The sequence below is a fragment of the Oncorhynchus mykiss genome, chromosome 1 (assembly GCF_057628025.1).
Source record: "Oncorhynchus mykiss isolate SJ-2025 chromosome 1, ASM5762802v1, whole genome shotgun sequence".
NCBI lineage: Eukaryota > Metazoa > Chordata > Actinopteri > Salmoniformes > Salmonidae > Oncorhynchus > Oncorhynchus mykiss.
The window spans coordinates 60,391,105-60,413,565 of NC_143022.1; the positions used below are offsets into that span (position 1 = coordinate 60,391,105).

Here is a 22,461-nt window from a genome sequence, read left to right on the forward strand (position 1 = left end):
GTCAAATTCAATCAGCGCATGGGCCAAGTTAAATAAACACAACAAATTCTCGAGCCAGACATAGCCTTATTGTTTTTACAAAAAAAACTTGCAACCACGACCCAAACTGGCCATTGTTTTATGAGTTTTATTAGGCTTTTTATAATGTCCAATTATGTACATAAGTTTGAAGTCGGAAGTTTACATACACTTAGGTTGGAGTCATTCATCTCTAGCGACGAGCAATCCCGTATCCGGGAGCGTAATCATAGCCTCAAGCTCATTACCATAACGCAACGTTTCCTATTCATGAAAGTCGCAAATGAAATGAAATAAATATATTGAAACACAAGCTTAGCCTTTTGTTAACAACACTGTCATCTCAGATTTTCAAAATATGCTTTTCAACCAAAGCTACATAAGCATTTGTGTAAGAGTATTGATAGCCTAGCATAGCATTAAGCCTAGCATTCAGCAGGCAACATTTTCACAAAAACAAGAAAAGCGTTCAAATAAAATAATTTACCTTTGAAGAACTTTGGATGTTTTCAATGACGAGCCTCTTAGTTATATAGCAAATGTTCATTTTTTCCAAAAATATTATTTGTGTAGACGAAATAGCTCCGTTTTGTTCATCACGTTTAGCTAAGAAAAAGACCGGAAATTAATTTTTTCCAAATTAGCTCCATAATATCGACAGAAACATGGCAAACATTGTTTAGAATCAATCCTCAAGGTGTTTTTCACATATCTATTCGATAATCTATCAGTGGTGGCAGTTGGCTTCTCATCAGAAGCAAACGGAAAAATACTGCAGCTGGAGATTACGCAATAATTGCAACGGAGGACACCAAGCGACCACCTGGTAGATGTAGTCTCTTATGGTCAATCTTCCAATGATATGCCTACAAATACGTCACAATGCTGTAGACACCTTGGGGAAAACGTGGAAAACGTAAGCTGACTCCTAGCTCCTTCACAGCCATATAAGGAGTCATTGGCATGAGGTGGTTTCAAAAAATGCGGCACTTCCTGATTGGATTTTTATCTGGGTTTCTGTAACATCAGTTCTGTGGCACTCACAGACAATATCTTTGCAGTTTTGGAAACGTCAGTGTTTTCTTTCCAAAGCTGTCAATTATATGCATAGTCGAGCATCTTTTCGTGACAAAATATCTTGTTTAAAATTGGAACGTTTTTCATCCCAAAATTAAAAGAGCGCCCCCTATATCGAAGAGGTTAATACTCTTATTTCAACCACTCCACACATTTCAGGTTAAAACCTCTTTGGGATAGGGGGAAGCATTTTCACTTTTGGATAAATAGCGTTCCCAATTTCAACTTCCTGCTACTCATGCCAAGAATATAAGATATGGATATTATTAGTAGATTTGGAAAGAAAACACTCTGAGTTTCTAAAACAGTTTGAATCATGCCTGTGAGTATAACAGCACTTATGTAGCAGGCAAAACCCTGAGGACTAACCATTCAGAAAAAAAAAATGTTTGAGGTCACTGTCTATTCAATGAGTTTCGATTGGGGAACTGGATTTCTCAGGCAGTGTTTTCAGTTCCTACCGCTCCCACTGGATGTCACCAGTCTTTGTAAAATGGTTGAGGTTATTCCTTTGTGAAATGAAGTAGTACGGCCATCTTGAAACAGTGTAACACTGTTGAGAGTTGTGCAAGACTAGAAAAGTACCGTCAGTTTGTTGTTGTCCTGTATTGAAAACAGATAGACCCATCTTCAATTTGATCGATTATTAACGTTTAAAAATACCTAAAGTTGTATTACAAAAGTAGTTTGAAATGTTTTGGCAAAGTTTACAGGTAACTTTTGAAATATTTTGTAGTGACGTTACGAAAATTGGAAGCTGTATTTTTCTGGATCAAACGCGCCAAATAAATGGACATTTTGGATATATATGGACGGAATTAATCGAACAAAAGAACCATTTGTGATGTTTATGGGACATTTTGGAGTGCCAACAAAAGAAGCTCGTCAAAGGTAAGGCATGATTTATATTGTATTTCTACGTTTTGTGTAGCTCCTGCAGGCTTGAACTATTATTTCTCTCTTTGTTTACTGCTGTGCCATCATCAGATAATAGCTTCTTATGCTTTCGCCGAAAAGCCTTTTTGAAATCTGACATGTTGTCTGGATTCACCAACGAGTGTAGCTTTAAATCGGTATCTTACATGTGTGATTTAATGAAAGTTTTCATTTTATAGTATTTTATTTGAATCTGGCGCTCTGCATTTGCGTCCCCCCTATCCGAGATGTTTTAACAAACTATAGTTTTGTCAAGTTGGTTAGTACATCTACTTTGTGCATGACAGAAGTCATTTTTCCAACAATTGTTTACAGACAGATTATTTCACTTATAATTCACTGTATCACAATTCCAGTGGGTCAGAAGTTTACACACACTAAGTTAACTGTGCCTTTAAAACTTATTATGGCTTAGATCCCGCTAACGGGATCGATATGACAACAGCCAGTGAAAGTCCAAATTCGAAACAACAGAAATCTCATAATGAAAATTGCTCTAACAAACAAGTATTTTACACGATTTTAAAGATAAACTTGTTGTTAATCCCACCAAAGTGTCCGATTTCAAAAAGGCTTTACGATGAAAGCACACCAAACGATTATGTGAGGTCTGCACCTAGTCAAAACACAGGCATTTTTCCAGCCAAATAGAGGAGTCACAAAAAGCAGAAATAGAGATAAAATTAATCACTAACCTTTGATGATCTTCATCAGATGACACTCATAGGACTTCATGTTACACAATACATGTATGTTTTGTTTGAGAAAGTTCATAACGCGCCAATGTAACCCAAAAATCTCAGGTTACATTGGCGCGTTAAGTTCAGTAATGTTTTGCTTCGAAAACATGCAGTGATTTTGCAGAGAGCCACATCAATTTACAGAAATACTCATCATAAATGTTGATGAAAATACAAGTGTTATGCATGGAACTTTAGATCAAACTCTCCTTAATGCAGCCGCTGTATCAGATTTCAAAAAACGTTTACTGAAAAAGCACACCATGCAATAATCTGAGTATAGCGCTTAGACAACAAAACAAGCTATACAGATATCCACCATGTTGTGGAGTCAACAGAAGTCAGAAATAGCATTATAAATATTCACTTACCTTTGATGATCTTCATCAGAATGCACTCCCAGGAATCCCAGTTGCACAATAAATGTTTGATTTGTTCAATAGTGTCCATCATTTATGTCCAAATACCTCCTTTAAGTTTAGTACACATTTAGTACACAATCTAAACTCGCGGGCAAGTCCAGGCGAAAGTTCAGACGAAAAGTCATATTACAGTTCGTAGAAACATGTCAAATTAAATATAGAATCAATCTTTAGAATGTTTTTATCATAAATCTTCAATAATGTTTCATCCGGAGAATTCCTTTGTCTATAGAAATGCAATGGAACAGAGCAAACTCTCACGTGAGCATGCGTGATCAGCTCGTGGCACTCTGCCAGACCCCTGACTCAATCAGCTCTCATTCCCCCCTCATTCACAGTAGAAGAATCAAACAAGTTTCTAAAGACTGTTGACATGTAGTGGAAGCCATAGGACGTGGAATTTGACCATGTAAACACTACATATTTGTTAGGCAATGACTTGAAAAACTACAAACCTCAGATTTTCCACTTCCTGGTTGGATTTTATCTCTGTTTTTTTACCTGCCATATGAGTTCTGCTATACTCACAGACATCATTCAAACTGTTTTAGAAATATCAGAGTGTTTTAATATAATATGCATATATTAGCAACTGGGCCTGAGTAGCAGGCAGTTTACTCTGGGCACCTTATCCATCCAAGATACTCAATACTGCCCCCAGCCATAAGAAGTTTTAAACAGCTTGGGAAATTCCAGAAAATTATGTAATGGCTTTAGAAGCTTCTGATAGGCTAAATGACAAAATTTGAGTCAATTGAAGGTGTACCTGTGGATGTATTTCAAGGCCTACCTTCAAACTCAGTGCATCTTTGCTTGAAATCATGGGAAAATCTAAAGAAATCAGCCAAGACCTCAGAAAAATAATTGTAGTCTGGTTCATCCTTGGGAGCAATTTCCAAATGCCTGAAGGTACCACGATCATCTGTACAAACAATAGTACGCAAGTATAAACACCACGGGACCACACAGCTGTCATACCGCTTAGGAAGGAGACGTGTTCTGTCTCCTAGAGAACGTACTTATGTGTGAAAAGTGCAAATCAATCCCAGAACAACTTCAAAGGACCTTGTGAAGATGCTGGAGGAATCAGGTAGAAAAGTATCGGCCTTAAAGGCCGCTCAGCAAGGAAGGAGCCACTTCTCCAAAACTGCCATAAAAAAAAGCCAGACTATGGTTTGCAAATGCACATGGGGACAAAGATTTAGAGAAATGTCCTCTGCTCTGATGAAACAAAAATAGAACTGTTTGGCCATAATGACCATCGTTATGTTTGGCGGCAAAAGGGGGAGGATTGCAAGCCAAAGAACACGATCCCAATTGTGAAGCATGGGGTTGGCAGCATCATGTTGTGGGGGTGCTTTGCTACAGGAGGGACTGGTGCACTTCACAAAATAGATGGCATCATGAGACTGGAAAATTATGTGGATATATTGAAGCAACATCTCAAGACAACAGTCTAGGAAGTTAAAGCTTGGTCGCAAATGGGTCTTCCAAATGGACAATGACACCAAGCATACTTGGGGCAAAATGGCTTCAGGACAACAAAGTCAAGGTATTGGAGTGGCAATCACAAAGCCCTGACCTCAATCCTATAGAAGATGTTTTGGCAGAACTGAAAAAGCATGTGTGAGCAAGGAGGCCTACAAACCTTACTCAGTTACACCAGGAGAAATGGGCCAAAATTCACCCAACTTGTTCTGGGAAGCTTGTGGAAGGCTACCTGAAATGTTTGACCCAAGTTAAACAATTTAAAGTCAATGCTACCAAATTCCAATTGAGTTTATGTAAACTTCAGACCCACTAGGAATGTGATAAAATAAATCAAATCTGAAATAAATCATTCTCTCTACTAGTATTCTGGCATTTCACATTCTTAAAATAAAGTGGTGATCCTAACTGACCTAAGACAGGGAATTGTTACTAGGATTAAATATGAGGAATTGCGAAAAACTGAGTTTAAATGTATTTGGCTAAGGTGTATGTAAACTTCTGACTTCAACTGATGCTGTATATCTAATTTTGACATATTACAACAAATGAAGAGATAAATCATATTTGTCTATCCTTTGCTGCTGTGCTTGCAGATATGCGTAAAATGCTGCAACCCTAATCAAAAAAGTATTTAACTCCAAATAACAAAAACATAAGTAGAGGTTTGTTGCAACATTTCAACTTCAAAGATAAAAAAAAAAAAATTGCACTGCATGGATCAATGGTGCGGTTGAATACAGCATTGCTGTCTGGTAAACTCAAAATGTATTGTAGCTGAGTAGCTAGTCTAGGCTACTGCTCAAATGTTGTCGTAATAGGTCTACATGTTTCTCCTTTGCATGATGTTCATAAAGGAGATGGCTCTGTTGACTGTTGACTCATTTATGATCGCTTGTGTCCTATCCAGCCTGCAGGCTTTGTGTTTGCGCTAGTCCATTAGCAACGTTACGACTGACTTGTGATCATTGCCCATGCTAGTTTGATTGTATTGACTTTCCAGCCTTAGTTACAGTCATAAAGGTGAGAGGTTAGCATGTCTTGGGGGTATACAATTTTTGGGCTATAAAATCTGCACAACTGGACAGTTTTTGGGGGTTTTGGGAACATATCTTTTCTGATGTCCCCACAATGTTCCCACCAGACTATTCCCAAAACCTAATTAAACATTTAAAGAACAGACAAATGTTTTCATGGAACATTCTTGCAACATCAGGCAGATGTTTTATACAAACATTGTATAATCATCAGCACGACTGGACAGTATTTGTGTTATGAGAACATTTGCCGCAACCTGTTTTGCAATTTTGGTTTGCTGGGAAAACATTACTGGTACATTGTATTATTACATTACTTTGGAAACCTAATGAGAACTTTTGGGGAATGTTCTGTGGTGGTTATTACAGATATTTCTGTGAATGTTAGGAGAACATTTCAAAGATATTTAATTAAAAAATGTTTTTGAAAATGTTATTATCCTAAATGTTATCCTAATATCAGGTAAAACCCAAACTACAATATTAGGGAAATCTTAGCTAATATTCTAGGAATGTTCCTGGTTTGCTGGGGAGAAAAGGCAGTCTGCGAGAAGGAGGAGGAGGAGGTATGCCCTGTGGGTAATTAAGCTGGATTGAGGGCAAGAGGTGGAGAGAGAAGCGGGAGAGGAGGGAGAGAGGGACTGGGACTGCTAGAGTCGATAGTCAGTCACCCTACTCAAAATGAAGTCACAGCAGAGAACGAGCGTGTGTGCTGGGGGTGGGGGAGTAAACAGAGATTAGTGGTGGGCACCAATATCGATATTTCAGGGTAGGGGTTGGGGTTAGCAAGTGGCCATCTCTCTTGGTGGAAGGCAGATTAGCTGGGTGTGCAGCACCGTGTAGAGAGGGTTTTGACTTTGACGGCCTCAGGTTTCGCAGATGCCTTTCTCCGCGGCTCCGCAGCCTGCAAAGGTTGGCCAAAGAGACAGATTGAAATTATACAGATTGCCTCCTGGGTCTCATTAAGAAAAATATATTTATATTCTAATTGCTGTTGTGACAAAAAGAGTGCTCCTCTTCTCCCATTCGCAATGACATTGAGATTGGACCTCTGGAGGGGAAAGAGGCAGTGTCACATGTAGGCAGGCAGGCAGGCACATGCACACACAATTGCAGACAGGCACGTATGCAGGCGGACAGACAGGCACTCACACATACACACAGAATGCTGCTCGTTCACAAGCGCACAAACAGACACAGACACACACATCCCGCTAAAATCATGTTTACACACACCTGATGTATTCCAACTCCCAATTACACACTTACTTTCTATTTGCATGTGGAATGGAAAGTGTGTGTGTGTGTGTGTATATCAATGTGTGTCAGAGTGTGTGGGCTGTGGAGCAAAGTGATAGGGATTGATACTATGAAGCGCTCACATTACCAACTGTAGTGGACTGGAAAATAAGAAATTCATTGTTTCTCAAGAAGCATGCTACACACACACACACACACACACACACACACACACACACATACATTTGTTTTACTATTCTTGTGGGGACTAAACAATTGATTCCCATTCAAAATCCTATTTACCGAACCCCATACCCTAAATCTTAATTTAGGGTTTTGTGGGGGCCCAATTAGGTGAGCCAGCGGGGCCACCTACACAAATAAGTTCAAGAAGAAATTATGTATTTATTTGCCCTGTCTTGTTTTGTCTGTAGTTTTTAAAATTGTATTTATTTATTTCATTTCTTATATTAAGTACTTTAAAGTAGAACTTTGTTTTTCAGTCCTTAATCGCTTTATCCCCTGGTGTGATTTTTCAATATTTACTATATTATTTACTTATTCAATTATTTATCTATTCATTTATTGATCCAGCTTTATTCTTTATTGCTGTTATTTGTTCTACTTGTTTACACTCACCACTTAATCAACCCTCGTCTTCCTCTCTTGAACTGTCGCAGGTGACCCCTATGAGCTCTCCGCCTCCATTGATGCCTCAGGCAAACAACCGCCCCATGTTCCCCCACCCTCTCCATACCAGACTGACTTGCCATATACATATGCAGACCGAGCAGGAAGTTACAATAGGCCCGTGCAAACCAAGGTTTAATACCAGCACAAACAGAAATCCTCTTAAACCTAACTGCTAACTTTAAACCTAACCCTAATTGTAACCCTAACCCTAATTGTAACCCTAACCTTAAACCTTATTCCAAGTCTAAAATAGCCTTTTTCCTTGTCCGCAATTTCCTTGTTTTACTATCCTTGTGAGAACTTCTGGTCTCCACAAGGATGGTAAAACCAATCACACACGCGCTGGTGTGTACATTTCCCGTTTTCACATGCAAATAGGAAAGTTAGTGTGTGATTACTTGTAGTGGAATTGTTGGAATACAACAGTGATCTTGTTGCCGATTACCAATACTACAGCCTTGGCTGGGTCTCATGTTAAATCACTATTTGGATAGAACTTGCATAGGAGTTAATAGGTAGGATTGCGATACTGTAACATATCCATATAGTAGGCTATGTTACTGTTACATATAGTAAGCAAGTCTCATTGACTTGATATGTGCTGTAGACCAGCAAGGCAGCATTCACTGCTGAGAGAAGAGCTATTGAAATTCTCAACATCTGTTTGCTAAGAGCAACATCTGTTTGCTAAGAGTGCATTGAATCACAAAAGTGGAGAACATACTGTACACGTGTAATTATTTTGGGGGGGGGGTTGTGCTTTGAGAACTGGAAACAGACATATCTGGTGAGTTCAATCAAGTGTGTGGCAAGGTGATGACAATAACACTATTTTGCGTCCCAAATCACACCCTATTCCCTATTTAGTGCACCACTTTGTCACACACAAAAAAGTTGAGCACTATGGAATCTTGTGTGATTCAGGGCGTAGCCAATGACTCTCACAGCAGTGAGCTTTGGAGGACAGCATGCAGCGAGAGTTCTCACATTTTAATTACTATGACTAAGCCAAGGAGAGATCTTTTCAAAATGTTTTAACAAGGTTCTGACAAGGGATGTGGCGGTCAAGCAAATAACTGTCGGTCTCACGGTAAGTGACCGTTAATTAACATAAATATATTTAGTATCTCCTGGCTTCCAAACATAGCCTACGAGCCATTGATGCAGACCTTTGGAGCATCTACATTTTAAAAAGTTTAATCGATTCAGGTAATATAGTCTACACCTTCACAATAAATCCATTATTTATGATATGAAGAAAATGTAATATATTTCAGAAGAACAGAATAGCATACTCTTGAGTTGTCCTGATCTGGCTATGCAAATTGGATTTGGACTACACTAGTTCATTTAGCAGAAAATATTTGCTTAGAATTCTGTGGCATTATCTGGTCTTTCTCACAGGCTACAAGTGAAGACAGACACATCAGGGATGCAACTGCGCACGTCCTTATCTAGGTGCATATGGAAGATATTGGAAGAATTGTCCACATTTACTTTTTTTCAGCCAACAAGATGAGTAGGCCTAAAAAACTGCAAAAACATAGCCTACATGAATGTCAATACTCTCCCCCGTAAGTACAAAAGTCAACCTGTTCTATTCTGTGCAAGAAATACATATTCCAAACATTTGTGGGATGCGATAGATCCTAAATTAATACAACCACTAGCATCAAAAAACCTTTTTACGCAATGTGGCTGACGCAACAGATCAGAACGTTTAGCTTAACTAAACTATTAGGCTATTCTTCACATTATAAGCGCAGCAATGAGCACATGACAGTAGGCTATAAGCAGAAATGTTCCATTAGCAGGAAAACATCATTATCAAAAATGACTGCAAATGCGATTATGCATGTTATGCCTTGATTATAAAGGTGCATTTTTATAGTAAAAATGATCTTCCCCAAACTTGAAACTGCTTGTGTATGCCAGTTAGGCTGTACACCCCTTGTAAAGTGGATTAATGTGCATAATTTTAAGAATATGTTTGGCCGCTTTAGGTGATACAAACCTTATCAAAACATATAGATCTATGGGCTAGGCTACTATGATGAGTCGGTATCTTTCAAATGTATTTTAGAAAGTTAGTGGAAAAAAATAGCGAGAGAAATAAATAATCAAGATGAACCAGTAATAACAATGTGGATAAGGAAGGAGATAAGTGGAGAGCAGTGTCCCAAGTGGCACCCTAATTCCTTATATAGGGCACTACTTTTGACCAGGGAAGAGGGGCCATTTGGGATGTACGCTGGTAGTGTGTTAACAACACAAGTTACAGTCACATCTGTCTGTTTGCTAGCCAAGATTACTCAACTGGAATGTTTTCCCTTTCCTCCCTACCTTGATCCATTTGGCTGACCCCTTTCATGAAATCTTGAGAAAGTTTTTTTTTAAAGTTATCGTGGAATAGTATCTCAAACCTAATTTCTCTGTTCTACATTTCAACTTCTATTTCGGTCTTTGATTCTTGCAGTCGTTTTACTTTCTCTGAGTGTAGGATTCCAGCTTTGAAAGGAGCATGTTGTAGTGGATTGTAAGACTTTGAAACAACATATGTCTGGATTTCAAACAGATTTCTCCTTTGTTTTTCAAGCTTCTGCTGAATTAAATAAAATATGAATAAGTAACACACACTCACAGTATTGATAGGCATCTGCATTGATGATAGTGTGTGCATTGGTGACAGTCCCAAGACATTGTATTTATTATGTAGTGTGTATATGACCTTCTAACAGACAGACTAACTGATAAGTATGGGTCCTCTATTACTGTTACATAATATGTATAATATCTGTATAGCTACTATATTATATAGAGATGTTGATTATTTATTATTTTATTCATAGTTGAATGGAATCATAACAGGGCTTAGATGTATCTGTGTACCAAATGGCACTCTATGGGCCCTGGCTAAAAGAAGTGCACTAATAGGAAATAGGGTGCCCTTTGGGATGGACCCCCAGTGAACTACACATCCTCTCCTCAGAGAGATTACAGGAAGCACCCAGTCTGAGCGCCGTTAGCCCCAAAGTGGCTAACTGAAAAACTTACAGAAATCCCCCGGGCAGACTTCAGAGCTCCCTATAAAATAAGCAGGTATTAGCCTTAGCCAATGCTACAGCTTGTAGCTGATACAGAGTTACAGACCCAAGCCTGAAGAAAAGGGAATCAGAGTATCTAGCCACACTGAGGGATAGAGATTTGTGTGGAGATGAGAGGAGGATGGTGGGAAGTAATCGCCTTTTCTTGCTTATCTGTGCGTCCAGGCGGGAAATGTTGTGGCTGTACCTGGCTGACCTGTGTTCTGGGGCAGTTGTACGACAAGGCCAGCAGCCCCCCCCCACCAATCTACCATTGTCTGTCTCCAACAAACATGCATACAAACACACACACACACACACACACACAAAAACACACACGCACACACACTCATGCACACATACGCATCCACACACACTCTGAGGGGGGACAGGCTGGCTGTTTGGGCGACAGGCCAGATGGGAGGAGGTGAAAGGTTCAGTTCCACCCCTCAGTCTCCGGTCACTGGGTCACACACCTGCTTGCCTTTGGCTACAGATGCTATATGCAAAGACACATTTGCGTTTTATCAGCCTCTAGCCTTGGACAAACTTATTCATACAGTAAAAGAAAATGGGATCGTGTTTTAAACAGCATTTTAAAATCATAATGCATACTCAAACCCTTAACTCCTACTACTCTAGTTGGAATGTTGAGAGAGACGCTTAAGATGTGGATTAGTTCTGTCAGTGTGTGTGCACGAGAGAGATATAGTAAGAGACAGGTTGAGTTTTTGCCTGTGGTGCTCAATACTGTACAAACAAGCGCAGCTGAACATTTGTCCATATTTTTTCATGGCTCCATAAGATTACTCCACCTACAGCCACAGAAGTTGAGACAGCTGAGTGTGTGGGGCTGGCTGCATGGGCCTCATCTGGGCATTCAGACTGGCAAGACTGGCAGTCCCGGAGGTCATCACTGTGATGTACTGTGCATCCCCCTGACCAAGCCTGTTTGATCATAGATGTATGTCTGTGTGTCTGTCATGCATGTCTGTCTGTCTGTCTTTCTGGGTATGGGACATAGGCTTTGAGGGACAAGAGGGGCCAGGGGGGACTGATTCCAGGATTAGGGGCTGGGGTAATGTGTGCTGTACTTTGCATAAGAATCAGGGTGAAAGTTCTGGCACCTAAATATAAACAGTATCAAACTAAATCACGGTGTATTGGTAGTGTACACAGATTTGCAGATGTTATCGCAGGTGCAGCAAAATGCATGTGTTTCTAGCTCCAACAGTACAGTAATATCAAGCAATACAATAATAAAAAACAATACACACAATGTGTTGATCCAGCTTCAAATTTCCTGATATTTACTAGAAATAAGTCTATCATATAATGTTAAGCAATTTAACAACCTGTATAGCAGTTTATCCAATTCCAAGAGATGCTTATTTTCTACCTTTCATTTGAACGTTCGCAGTCTTCCTAAAAATCATGATCACCTTGTTCATTATCTGTCTACTCTGTCATGAATTTTCCATTGTTGCCCGTTCAGAAACATGGCTGACCGAAGAGACAACCATGCTTTATGACATGTCTCCTTATAACGCTGTTCACCACTGTAGAACATTAAGAGTGGGAGGAGTGTCCATTTTTGTACATAAACATTTAAAATTCTTTGTAACAGAGGACCTCGCACTTACATCAGATAACCTTGATGTTTAATCTCTTTTCAAATAAGTTCCCACCTGTTAATTTTTTGGTAGTAAAAAAGTGGTAATTGAGGAGTACACCACGTCAGTCACTGGCTTTATCAATAGGTGCATCAAGGGGGTCGTCCCCACAGTGACTGTACGTACATACCCAAACCTGAAGCCATGGATTAAATTCGCACTGAGCTAAAGGGTAGAGCTCTCACTTTCAAGGAGCGGGACTCATACCTGGAAGCTTATAAGAAATCCCGCTATGCCCTCCGACGAACCATCAAACAGGCGAAGCTTCAATACAGGACTAAGATCAAATCGTACTACACCGGCTCCAACTCTCGTCGAATGTGGCAGGGTTTGCGAAACATTACAGACTTGGTTGTTGTCCTTGCACCACATGGTCAGGTCTCTGACCTCCTCCCTATAGGCTTTGTCATCGTTGTCAGTGATCAGGCCTACCACTGTTGTGGTTTTATGGCGGTTTTGTAGCAGTGGCTTCTTCCTTGCTGAGCGGCCTTTCAGGTTATGTCGATATAGATACTTTTGTACATGTTTCCTCCAGCATCTTCACAAGGTCCTTTGCTGTAGTTCTGGGATTTGCACATTTCACACCAAAGTAGGTTCATCTCTAGGAGACAGAATGCCTCTCCTTCCTGAGCAGTATGATCCCATGGTGGTCCCATGGTGTTTATACTTGCGTACTATTGTTTGTACAGGTGAACGTGGTACCTTCAGGCATTTGGATATTGATCCCAAGGATGAACCAGACTTGTGGAGGTCTACAATTTTTTTCTAAGGTCTTGGCTGATTTCCCCATGATTTCAAGCAAAGAGGCAGTTTAACCGTTTGCGTGTAGGGGGCAGTATTTTCGTTTTTGGCCATTTGAAACTGCCTATTTCTCAGCCCCAGAAACTGGAATATGCATATAATTGTCAGATTAGGATAGAAAATACTCTAAAGTTTCCAAAACTCTAAATAATATTGTCTGTGAGTTTAACAGAACTGATATTGCAGTCGAAACCCTGAGGAAAATCCAATCAGGAGGTGCCTCTTATTTTGAAACATCTCTGTTCCTATGCATGCCTATCCGCCACTTAAAGTGATATCAACCAGATTCCTTTTTCTATGGCTTCCCTAAGGTTTCAACAGTCTTTAGACATAGTTTCAGGCTTTTATTTAGAAAAATGAGGGGCTCTCAGAGTGAGTTTTGCGCTACAGAGTCAAGCGGCCATTGTTTCTCCCGGTGTTATTGAAGAACCTACACACCCGGTGGATATATTATCGAATATATATTTTAAAAACTACCGGAGGAATGATTATAAAAAACTTTGACATGTTTCTGTGGACATTATGGAGACTATTTGGAATTTCCGTCTGCGTTGTCGTGACCTCTCTTTCCTGTGGACTTCTGAACATAACGTGACAAACAAATGGAGGTATTTTGGGTATAAAAATTATCTTTATGGAACAAAAGGAACATTTGCCGTGTAACTGGGAGTCTCGTGAGTGAAAACATCCGAAGATCATCAAAGGTAATCGGTTAATTTGATTGCTTTTTTGATTTTCGTGACCAAGCTTCCTGATGCTAAGTGTACACAATGCTATGCTAGGCTATCGATAAAATTACACAAACGCTTGGATTGCTTTCGCTGTAAAGCATCATTTCAAAATCTGAGACGACAGGTGGATTAACAAAAGGCTAAACTGTGCTTTGCAATATTGCACTTGTAATTTCATGAATATGAATATTTTTTGTAATATTATTTGACTGTTGCGCTATGCTATTCAGCGGTTGCTGACGAAAATGATCCTGCGACAGGGATGGGTAGCGTCAAGAAGTTAACACAACGAGCACGTTAGATCGGATCAATTCTGTATAGTCGGTGGCCATCGTTGGTCACTACCTTTTACCCTGTCTAGGACTAATAAAAATACACATATATTAGCATGTGGGACAGATGCAGTTCACTCTGGGCACGCTATTCATCCAAAAGTGAAAATGCTGCCCCATATCCCAAAAAGGTTGTGTTGCATTATGAGGAAAACAATTGTTGACTGCGTGAACTTTACAGAACATATTTGATCAAAGGTCATGCATGGAGAATAAGAGCACCTCCTCCCAGCTGCCCACTGCTCTTAGGCTAGGAAACACTGTCACCACCGATAAATCCACTATAATTGAGAATTATACCCGGGCAGTTGACCGTACCCCGGTCAACTGCCCGGCAACCTCCACAGCAACCCGCCAAAGCCCCGACCTTTTCTCCATCAACCAAATCCAGATAGCTGAGGTTCTGAAAGAGCTGCAAAATCTGGAACCCTACAAATCAGCCGGGCTAGACAATCTGGACCCTCTCTTTCTAAAATGATCTGCCGAAATTGTTGCAACCCCTATTACTAGCCTTTTCAACCTCTCTTTCGTATCATCTGAGATTCCCAAAGATTGGAAAGCTGGCGCGGTCATCCCCCTCTTCACAGGGGGAGACACTAGACCCAAACTGCTACAGACCTATATCTATCCTACCCTGTCTTTCTAAGGTCTTCGAAAGCCAAGTCAACAAACAGGTTACCGACCATTTCGAATCACACTGTACCTTCTCCGCTATGCAATCTGGTTTCAGAGCTGGTCATGGGTGCACCTCAGCCACGGTCAAGGCCTTAAACGACACCATAACCGCCATCGATAAGAGACATTACAGTGCAGCCGTATACATCGACCTGTTGACCTGGCTAAGGCTTTCAACTCTGTCAATCACCACATTCGTATTGGCAGACTCAACAGCCTTGGTTTCTCAAATGATTGCCTGGCCCGGTTTACCAACTACTTCTCTGATAGAGTTCAGTGTGTCAAATTGGAGGGCCTATTGTCCGGACCTCATACAGTCTCTATGGGGGTGCCATAGGGTTCAATCCTCAGGAGGACTCTCTTCTCTGTATACATCAATGATGTTGCTCTTGCTGCTGGTGATTCTCTGATACACCTCTACGCAGACGACACCATTCTGTATACTTCTTGCCCCTCTTTGGACACTGTGTTAACTAACCTCCAGACAAGCTTCAATGCCATACAACTCTCCTTCTGTGGCCTCCAACAGCTCTTAAAAGTAGGTAAAACGAAATGCATGCTATTCATCCGATCACTGCCTACACCTGCTCCAAATACCTAGGTGTCTGGTTAGACTGTAAACTCTCCTTCCAGACTCACATTAAGCATCTCCAATCCAAAATTAAATCTGGAATTGGCTTCCTATATCGCAACAAAGCATCCTCCACTCATGCTGCCAAACATACCCTCGTAAAACTGACCATCCTACCGATCCTCGACTTCGGTGATGTCATCTATAAAATAGCCTCCAACACTCTACTCAACAAACTGGATGCAGTCTATCACAGTGTCATCCGTTTTGTCACCAAAGCCCCATACACTACCCACCATTGCGACCTGTACGCTCTCGTTGGTTGGCCCTCGCTTCATACTCGCCGCCAAACCCACTGGCTACAGGTTACAGGTTATCTACAAGTCTCTGCTAGGTAAAGCCCCACCTTATCTCAGCTCACTGGTCACCATAGCAGCATCCACTCGTAGCACGCACTCCAGCAGGTATATCTCACTGGTCACCCCCAAAGCCAATTCCTCCTTTGGTCGCCTTTCCTTCCAGCTCTCTGCTGCCAATGACTGGAACGAACTGCAAAAATCTCTGAAGCTGGAGACTCATATCTCTCTCACTAGCTTTAAGCACCAGCTGTCACAGCAGATCACTGCACCTGTACATAGCCCATCTGTAAACAGCCCATCTATCTACCTACCTCATCCCCATACTGTATTTATGTATTTATCTTGCTCCTTTACACGCCAGTATCTCTACTTGCACATTCCTCTTCTGCACATCTACCATTCCAGTGTTTTAATTGCTATATTGTAATTACTTCGCCACCACGGCCTATTTATTGCCTTAACCTGTTTGGGGTAGGGGGCAGCATTTTCACTTTTGGATAAATAGTGTGCCCAAACTGTCCTGCCGCCTACTCTGTCCCAGATCCTAATATATGCATATTATTATTAGTATTGGATAGAAAACACTCTGAAGTTTCTAAAACTGTTTGAATCATGTCTGTGAGTATAACATAACTTATTTAGCAGGCGAAATCCCAAGGACAAACCATTCAGATATTTTTTTTTAAGTTACTGTCTTTTTAATGTTTTCATGGGGAATCCAGAATTCTAATAGACTTTCCTGCAGTTCCTACCGCTTCTACTGGATGTCGAAATTGGTTGAGGTTTTTCCTTTGTGTAACGAAGAAGTACCATAGCTCGGAACGAACGTCACTTCATGTGAACCTTTTGATAGAGGCGCGTAAACCAGAAAAAGTAGCGTCAGTTTGTTTTGCTCCTGTATTGAACGCAGATCACCCCGTCTTCAATTTGATTGACTATATACGTTTCGAAATACCTAAAGTTGTATTACAAAAGTAGTTTGAAATGTTTTGGCAAAGTTTACAGGTAACTTTTGAGATATTTTGTAGCAACCTTGCGTAACAGTGTTTTTCTGGATCAAACGCGCCAAATATATTGACATTTTGGATATATATCGATGGATATATATCGATGTTTATGGGACATATAGGAGTGCCAATAAAAGAAGCTCGGCAAAGGTAAGGCATGATTTATATTTTATTTATGCGTTTTGTGTCACGCCTGCAGAGTTGAAAAATGCTACTCTCTCATTGTTTACGGTTGTGCTATCATCAGATAATAGCATCTTATGCTTTCGCCGAAAAGCCTTTTGAAATCTGACATGTTGGCTGGATTCACAACGAGTGTAGCTTTAATTTGCTATCTTGCATGTGTAATTTAATGAAAGTTTGATTTTTATAGAAATGTATTTGAATTTGGCGCTCTGCATTTTCCCTGGCTATTGGCCATGTGGAACGCAAGCGTCCCGCCTACCCCAGAGAGGTTAACTCTCTTATATCTTACCTCATTTGCACTCACTGTATATAGACTTTTTGTTTTCTTTTGTTCTACTGTATTATTGACTATGTTTTGTTTATTCCATGTGTAACTCTGCGTTGTTGTATGTGTCGAATTGCTATGCTTTATCCTTCCCAGGTCGCAGTTGCAAATGAGAACTTGTTCTCAACTAGCCTACCTGGTTAAATAAAGGTGAATTTTTTAATTTTTTAAATGCAGTTTTTGATGAAGTCTCCTTCAAGTCGCTGCAGTTATCACCTGCATTGTGGGAGGCACTATTTGTTAACCAATCATTAGGGTGTTTTTGGTTGGCCCAAGTGAACATGACCAAAGATGTGATTGAAACAGGAACCAACTTTGCTGCGATTCTGAAGCAACAGGGGATACAAATTAAAGTGATATTTGAGACCTCACTCTAACCAATTAATTGTACACACGTTATGTGTTTAGTTTGCGTGTGCGTGATATGGGTGGTTTCGAGAAACGTATTTAGACATTTATAGAGAACTTTTATTAACAATAGCAGCAATTTTGACACTTGCATGTTGATCTGAGCCTTGCTGTTTGAAAACCACCACAGTCATCTGTCGCAGATGCACATTCCCGACATCAATCGCCGACTTTCATCTACAGTGAGCTTTTTTACCCTTACTGCTCGAACACACCCAACCTCTTTCTTAGCCCACCCCCCCAAAAACACACCCATGCACACACGCACACACACCCATCAACAACAGATCCAGAGCTCATAGAGCGTCACAATCTACTGTATGCATCAAATCCCAGATTACCCCTCTGATGGAGAGAGAGAGAGGGAGAGGGAGGATATCCTGATCCAGGTCTCCAGATCATTAACACAAATCATCTCTGCAATTAAAACCTTGTTTATCTTAATTACTGAACTAATGAGACGAGTCCCACAGGACTAAGTCACACCCTCTGAGGACACTCGAGGATATGAGACGAAGAAGTCTTACAAAAGCACACAGGCGTACACACACACACTTATGCGCATGCAAGCACACGAACATGTGGAAATACGCACACAAATATACACACACACCCACACACCAAATTGCATCATCCTCCCACCTCCCCGCCTCATCCTCCTACCTCATTATCCGGGCGCTGCATCATCATCCTTCACTATCCGTGATCTATTTAACTGATAGTGACTTGATCAAGCCTACAGGCTCCAGCTCCATAAGGGCTTAGTACAGCACTATAATTTACGATTTCCCTCTACCACAGGGACCAGACACACTATCTAATTCATGACTTTTTAATACTGTAAAACATATGACAGCATCCCTGCTGTAAATTTACAATAATATTATCCTTCAAATCTAAATGTAAAAAAAATAATGCATTTGTACATAAAATACATTTATTCAAATTGGTAGCAACATTAACAACAAATGAACAACATTAATTGACAATAGAAGTAACAACCGTTAATTAACACATATGTAACCAAATAAGAGCATCCTTACAACACTAATTTAAAAACTATATTGTGTGCCTCTGTGTGGGATGTGGGTGAGAGACAAAGAGAGATGGAAGTGGAGTTAAAATTAGGATTGGGTACAATCCTAGATCCATGATCAGTGGCAACTCTATTCGAGGCAAGGGGATTTAAAGGTGGTGAAACACACAACATGACAGTTTGGGTAGGAGAGCATCCAAGAGAGAGAAGTCCACGCAGCATAAGGTGTTCCTCATGGGGCTCAGAAACAATCCTCCTCAGTTCTGGGTCACCGCTTCTCACCCCTAGGACAAGAATAAAAAATATATATAATAGTAGCCAGAAAGCACCAGGGCTGTTACTCTGTAGGTAAAAAGACAAGTGACATATTAAGTGTGTGTGTGTGTACCTACCTCACTAGAGGTCTTCAATTAAACTCAGTGAGCTGTTGGAAGAATTGGGCAACGTAGGGGTTGAGAACAGCTAGTTTCCTCTGGGCCACCTTGTCATGCATTTTGTCCAATCTTCAGGGTTCATTGTCTTGGGTTGATTTGAACCAGGTATCTGTACCACCATATATCCAATATAGTTTATAAAATCAATTGAGGCATTGAACAAACACAAATAAGACAGCTAGATATACCTATTTCAAACCCTAGCTAACTAATAAAACATTGCTATAGCCTACACAATACCACAGATTATTTTACCAGACTCACATCATTTTCTTTTTTTTCTGTGCCACCAAACATTTGCATACTACTAGTAAAGTGAACAGGTTTAGCTAATACGGTAACATTATGGAACAATGTTGTTGAGAGGTCATACGGACACGGACGTATGTCGCGCAGCTGAGAGCTGAGTGCACCAAATCACACAGCCTTTGTCACAGTGTTGTGACAACTAAAGAGGACACTATCTGGGTGTTGTTGCCGTTCATGCTCTCCCCATTGAGTAGACTGTATCACGGGGACACCTAGATGGCTAACAATATTTGGCTGTTTTCGTAAATTCACTCTGTCTATCTACTACGATTTCAGAGCACTCTCGTCTGAGTGTGCCAGATCGCAAAATAACGGAGGAATTTATGAACGTGCAACTCCTGTTGAATATGAGTACTGTAAGAAAACATCGGCAAAAAAATGGTTTGCATACAAGTGAGCTCAATTCTCTGCATGACTTTCCATCTATTCCTCTCTATATTTCTATTAATTTACTGTACGATATGTATCCTCAGTTTTTTCTCATTAGTTGAATATCGTTGTAGTATGTGTCCTGCTGTAAACTAGCGACACTGATCTGCTCTTACTTTTGTAATATATAGTTGACGAAAGTGCCTTCTCTGCATTATACCGTCCTCTCTTATCCATATGAAATACAGTTTAGCAATCTCCTGCGGACTCCTTTTGTTGATCATTTTCACATTTCAGATATGCCTAATTTGGGTGGCTACTGGTTATACGTCTAAAGATAATCAGCAGTAACATACCTCTACCGTCAATATTAAGAGATGAAGATGTAACATATTCTGGCAGATTTTTTACAATATTTGTGCGTAAGAACAGAGCTACCACAGGCAGACTTGCCCTCCAAAGTGATGGCGGGGGCAGAAAGAACACGCTTTCCATCTGACTCTGCAACCTCCGCTACAAGTAGGCCATATGATTTTGATTGCTCTGGACTCCAGAGAAGTAACACGACATATCCCTAGTTGATATTGACTTAAGTTCAGCTCCAAATGCAGGTGTAAAACGCAGTTGATTTCTGTAGCCTATCTTGCGTTTTGAAAAAGCATAATTGTTTATGAGTGTAATGATGGGCATCATTTATTGCATGTGGACATGTGCATAAGTTGCTAGTTTAAAATAATTTTGCAAAATACTTTACTCATCAGATTGTGCTGCTTTCTCCTGTTCTAGTAGGCCTAATAATTTCACAACGAGTCTGCAGAACAAAACACCTCTCTCCCTCTCTCTTCTTCCCCCTCCATTGTGGTATAAAAGGTTAAAGAACTGGACCCAGCCAACAAACCCCACATGACTCGGTTTTAGTCATACAACAACAAAACATAAAGTAGTTCTCTTAGCCTATCAGCACAATACAGACTGGTGGAAATGATCCTCATCCTTTCCTTACGACCTTTCATATTCAGCTGCAGTACATACTGTACAGTACATGGAAGGGAGTTGAAGAAAGTTCTGTTTGAAGTGTCTGTATTTTGTGGGAAACAAAGAGATGGAGCACATCACAGAGGACGTCCCCAACATGCACGCACACAGACAAACAAACACCTTCACTGCCCCAACTCCTGTATGTTGGTTTACAGGACATTATGTTTCTGTCTGTTTAACTGTAGTGAGGTATTGTAACAGAACTTGTGGGGTTTAAAACAGAGTTAAACAGGGAGGTATAAACATTTGTCTCCCCCAAAATTGTTATTTGCAGTGTCCGTTGCAAAATGTTTTGCTACAGTGTCCAACTGAACACAACCCAGGTGGAGGAGACATGGTAGCCAAACTCCCTGATGGACACTATGATCTTGATTGATCATATTTAGACGTATTTATATTTATATATTTAATGTTCTGCACGGTTGCACTGAACAGAGCTTGATAGTTTATAGACTATTCTATTATTATATTGCATTATTATATGAAAGCATTGATTGTTATGTGTTTGGATTAGCCTTGTGTAGTATTCTGTAATATCATCATCATCATAGTGATTGATTTTGAGTGTCTGTGCGTATGTGTGTGATGGGGATTGATTGATTGACAGACCTGAGATGATGGTGTAGCCAATGCCCCTCGGTCTCCCCAGATCCTGGTCAATGGCTTTTATCTTGCGCACCTCATAGCCCTGTGGACACACACACACACAAACACATAGGCATTCAGACAGGCATGAACACATACATACACGCACACAAACACACAGTAGAAAGATGTTTAGAACACGGTCACACCGAGAAACTCAGTACGCATACGAACACATAGACACCCCCCCCCCCCCCCCTCCGCTAATTAAACATGTATAGCCAATATCCCTGAGCCATTACGCACTTAGAAAACAAGAAAATGTCTGCTGCCACAAAGTAACTAACATCATCACAAAGCACAAATGGACTGGCCTTATTTCTCTCCTGTTGTTTCAAAACTCTACAGCTGAGCAGATAAGGCTGCAAGTCATGAAAAAAAATGGAGAGAACGATAAAGAGAGAGGGTTCAGAAAAAAAGCGATTTGAAAAGTCTTTGATCCGCGGAGCTTTCTCTGCCTCCGCGCCTCAATCAGACACGGTGGCGGTACTTAAAAGTCTCTCTTTCTCTCCATCCCTCTCTCTCCCTTTCCCTCTCTCTCGCTACCTCTTCCAAGCTGACCAGAGAACACCCCCTCCCTCTCTTGTCTCCATCCCTCTCTCCTTTACTATCTACCTCCCATTGATTCCACAAAATGTGTCTGAGGCGTGTTTATGCTCCACTTCTGCCAAAGCATCTCCTGTCATTGACCAATTACAGCAGAATCAATTACAGCTCTTTTAGAGGTGAGCGATCACTACCAGAGAGACAGAGAGAGAGGCAGGGAGAGAGAGGGAGAGGGGAGAGAGGAAGATGGGGGGGGAGACAGTGAGAGAGACTGTGAGAGGAA

At 40.6% G+C, this 22,461-nt stretch overlaps 1 protein-coding gene and 1 long non-coding RNA gene across 3 annotated transcripts in view; one reads left to right on the forward strand and one right to left on the reverse strand.

Moving 5' to 3' along the window:
* cdh23 (cadherin-related 23) overlaps positions 1–22,461 on the reverse strand; it is a 646,476-nt gene that overhangs the window by 310,435 nt on the left and 313,580 nt on the right. The window contains exon 9 of the mRNA XM_090235114.1: positions 21,597–21,675. Coding sequence (XP_090091240.1) covers positions 21,597–21,675 — 79 coding nt within the window. The remainder of the gene's footprint in view (positions 1–21,596; positions 21,676–22,461) is intronic.
* The window catches only part of LOC149985594 (uncharacterized), a 123,288-nt gene that overhangs the window by 63,146 nt on the left and 37,681 nt on the right, over positions 1–22,461 (forward strand). The gene's annotated exons all lie outside the window — the stretch shown is intronic.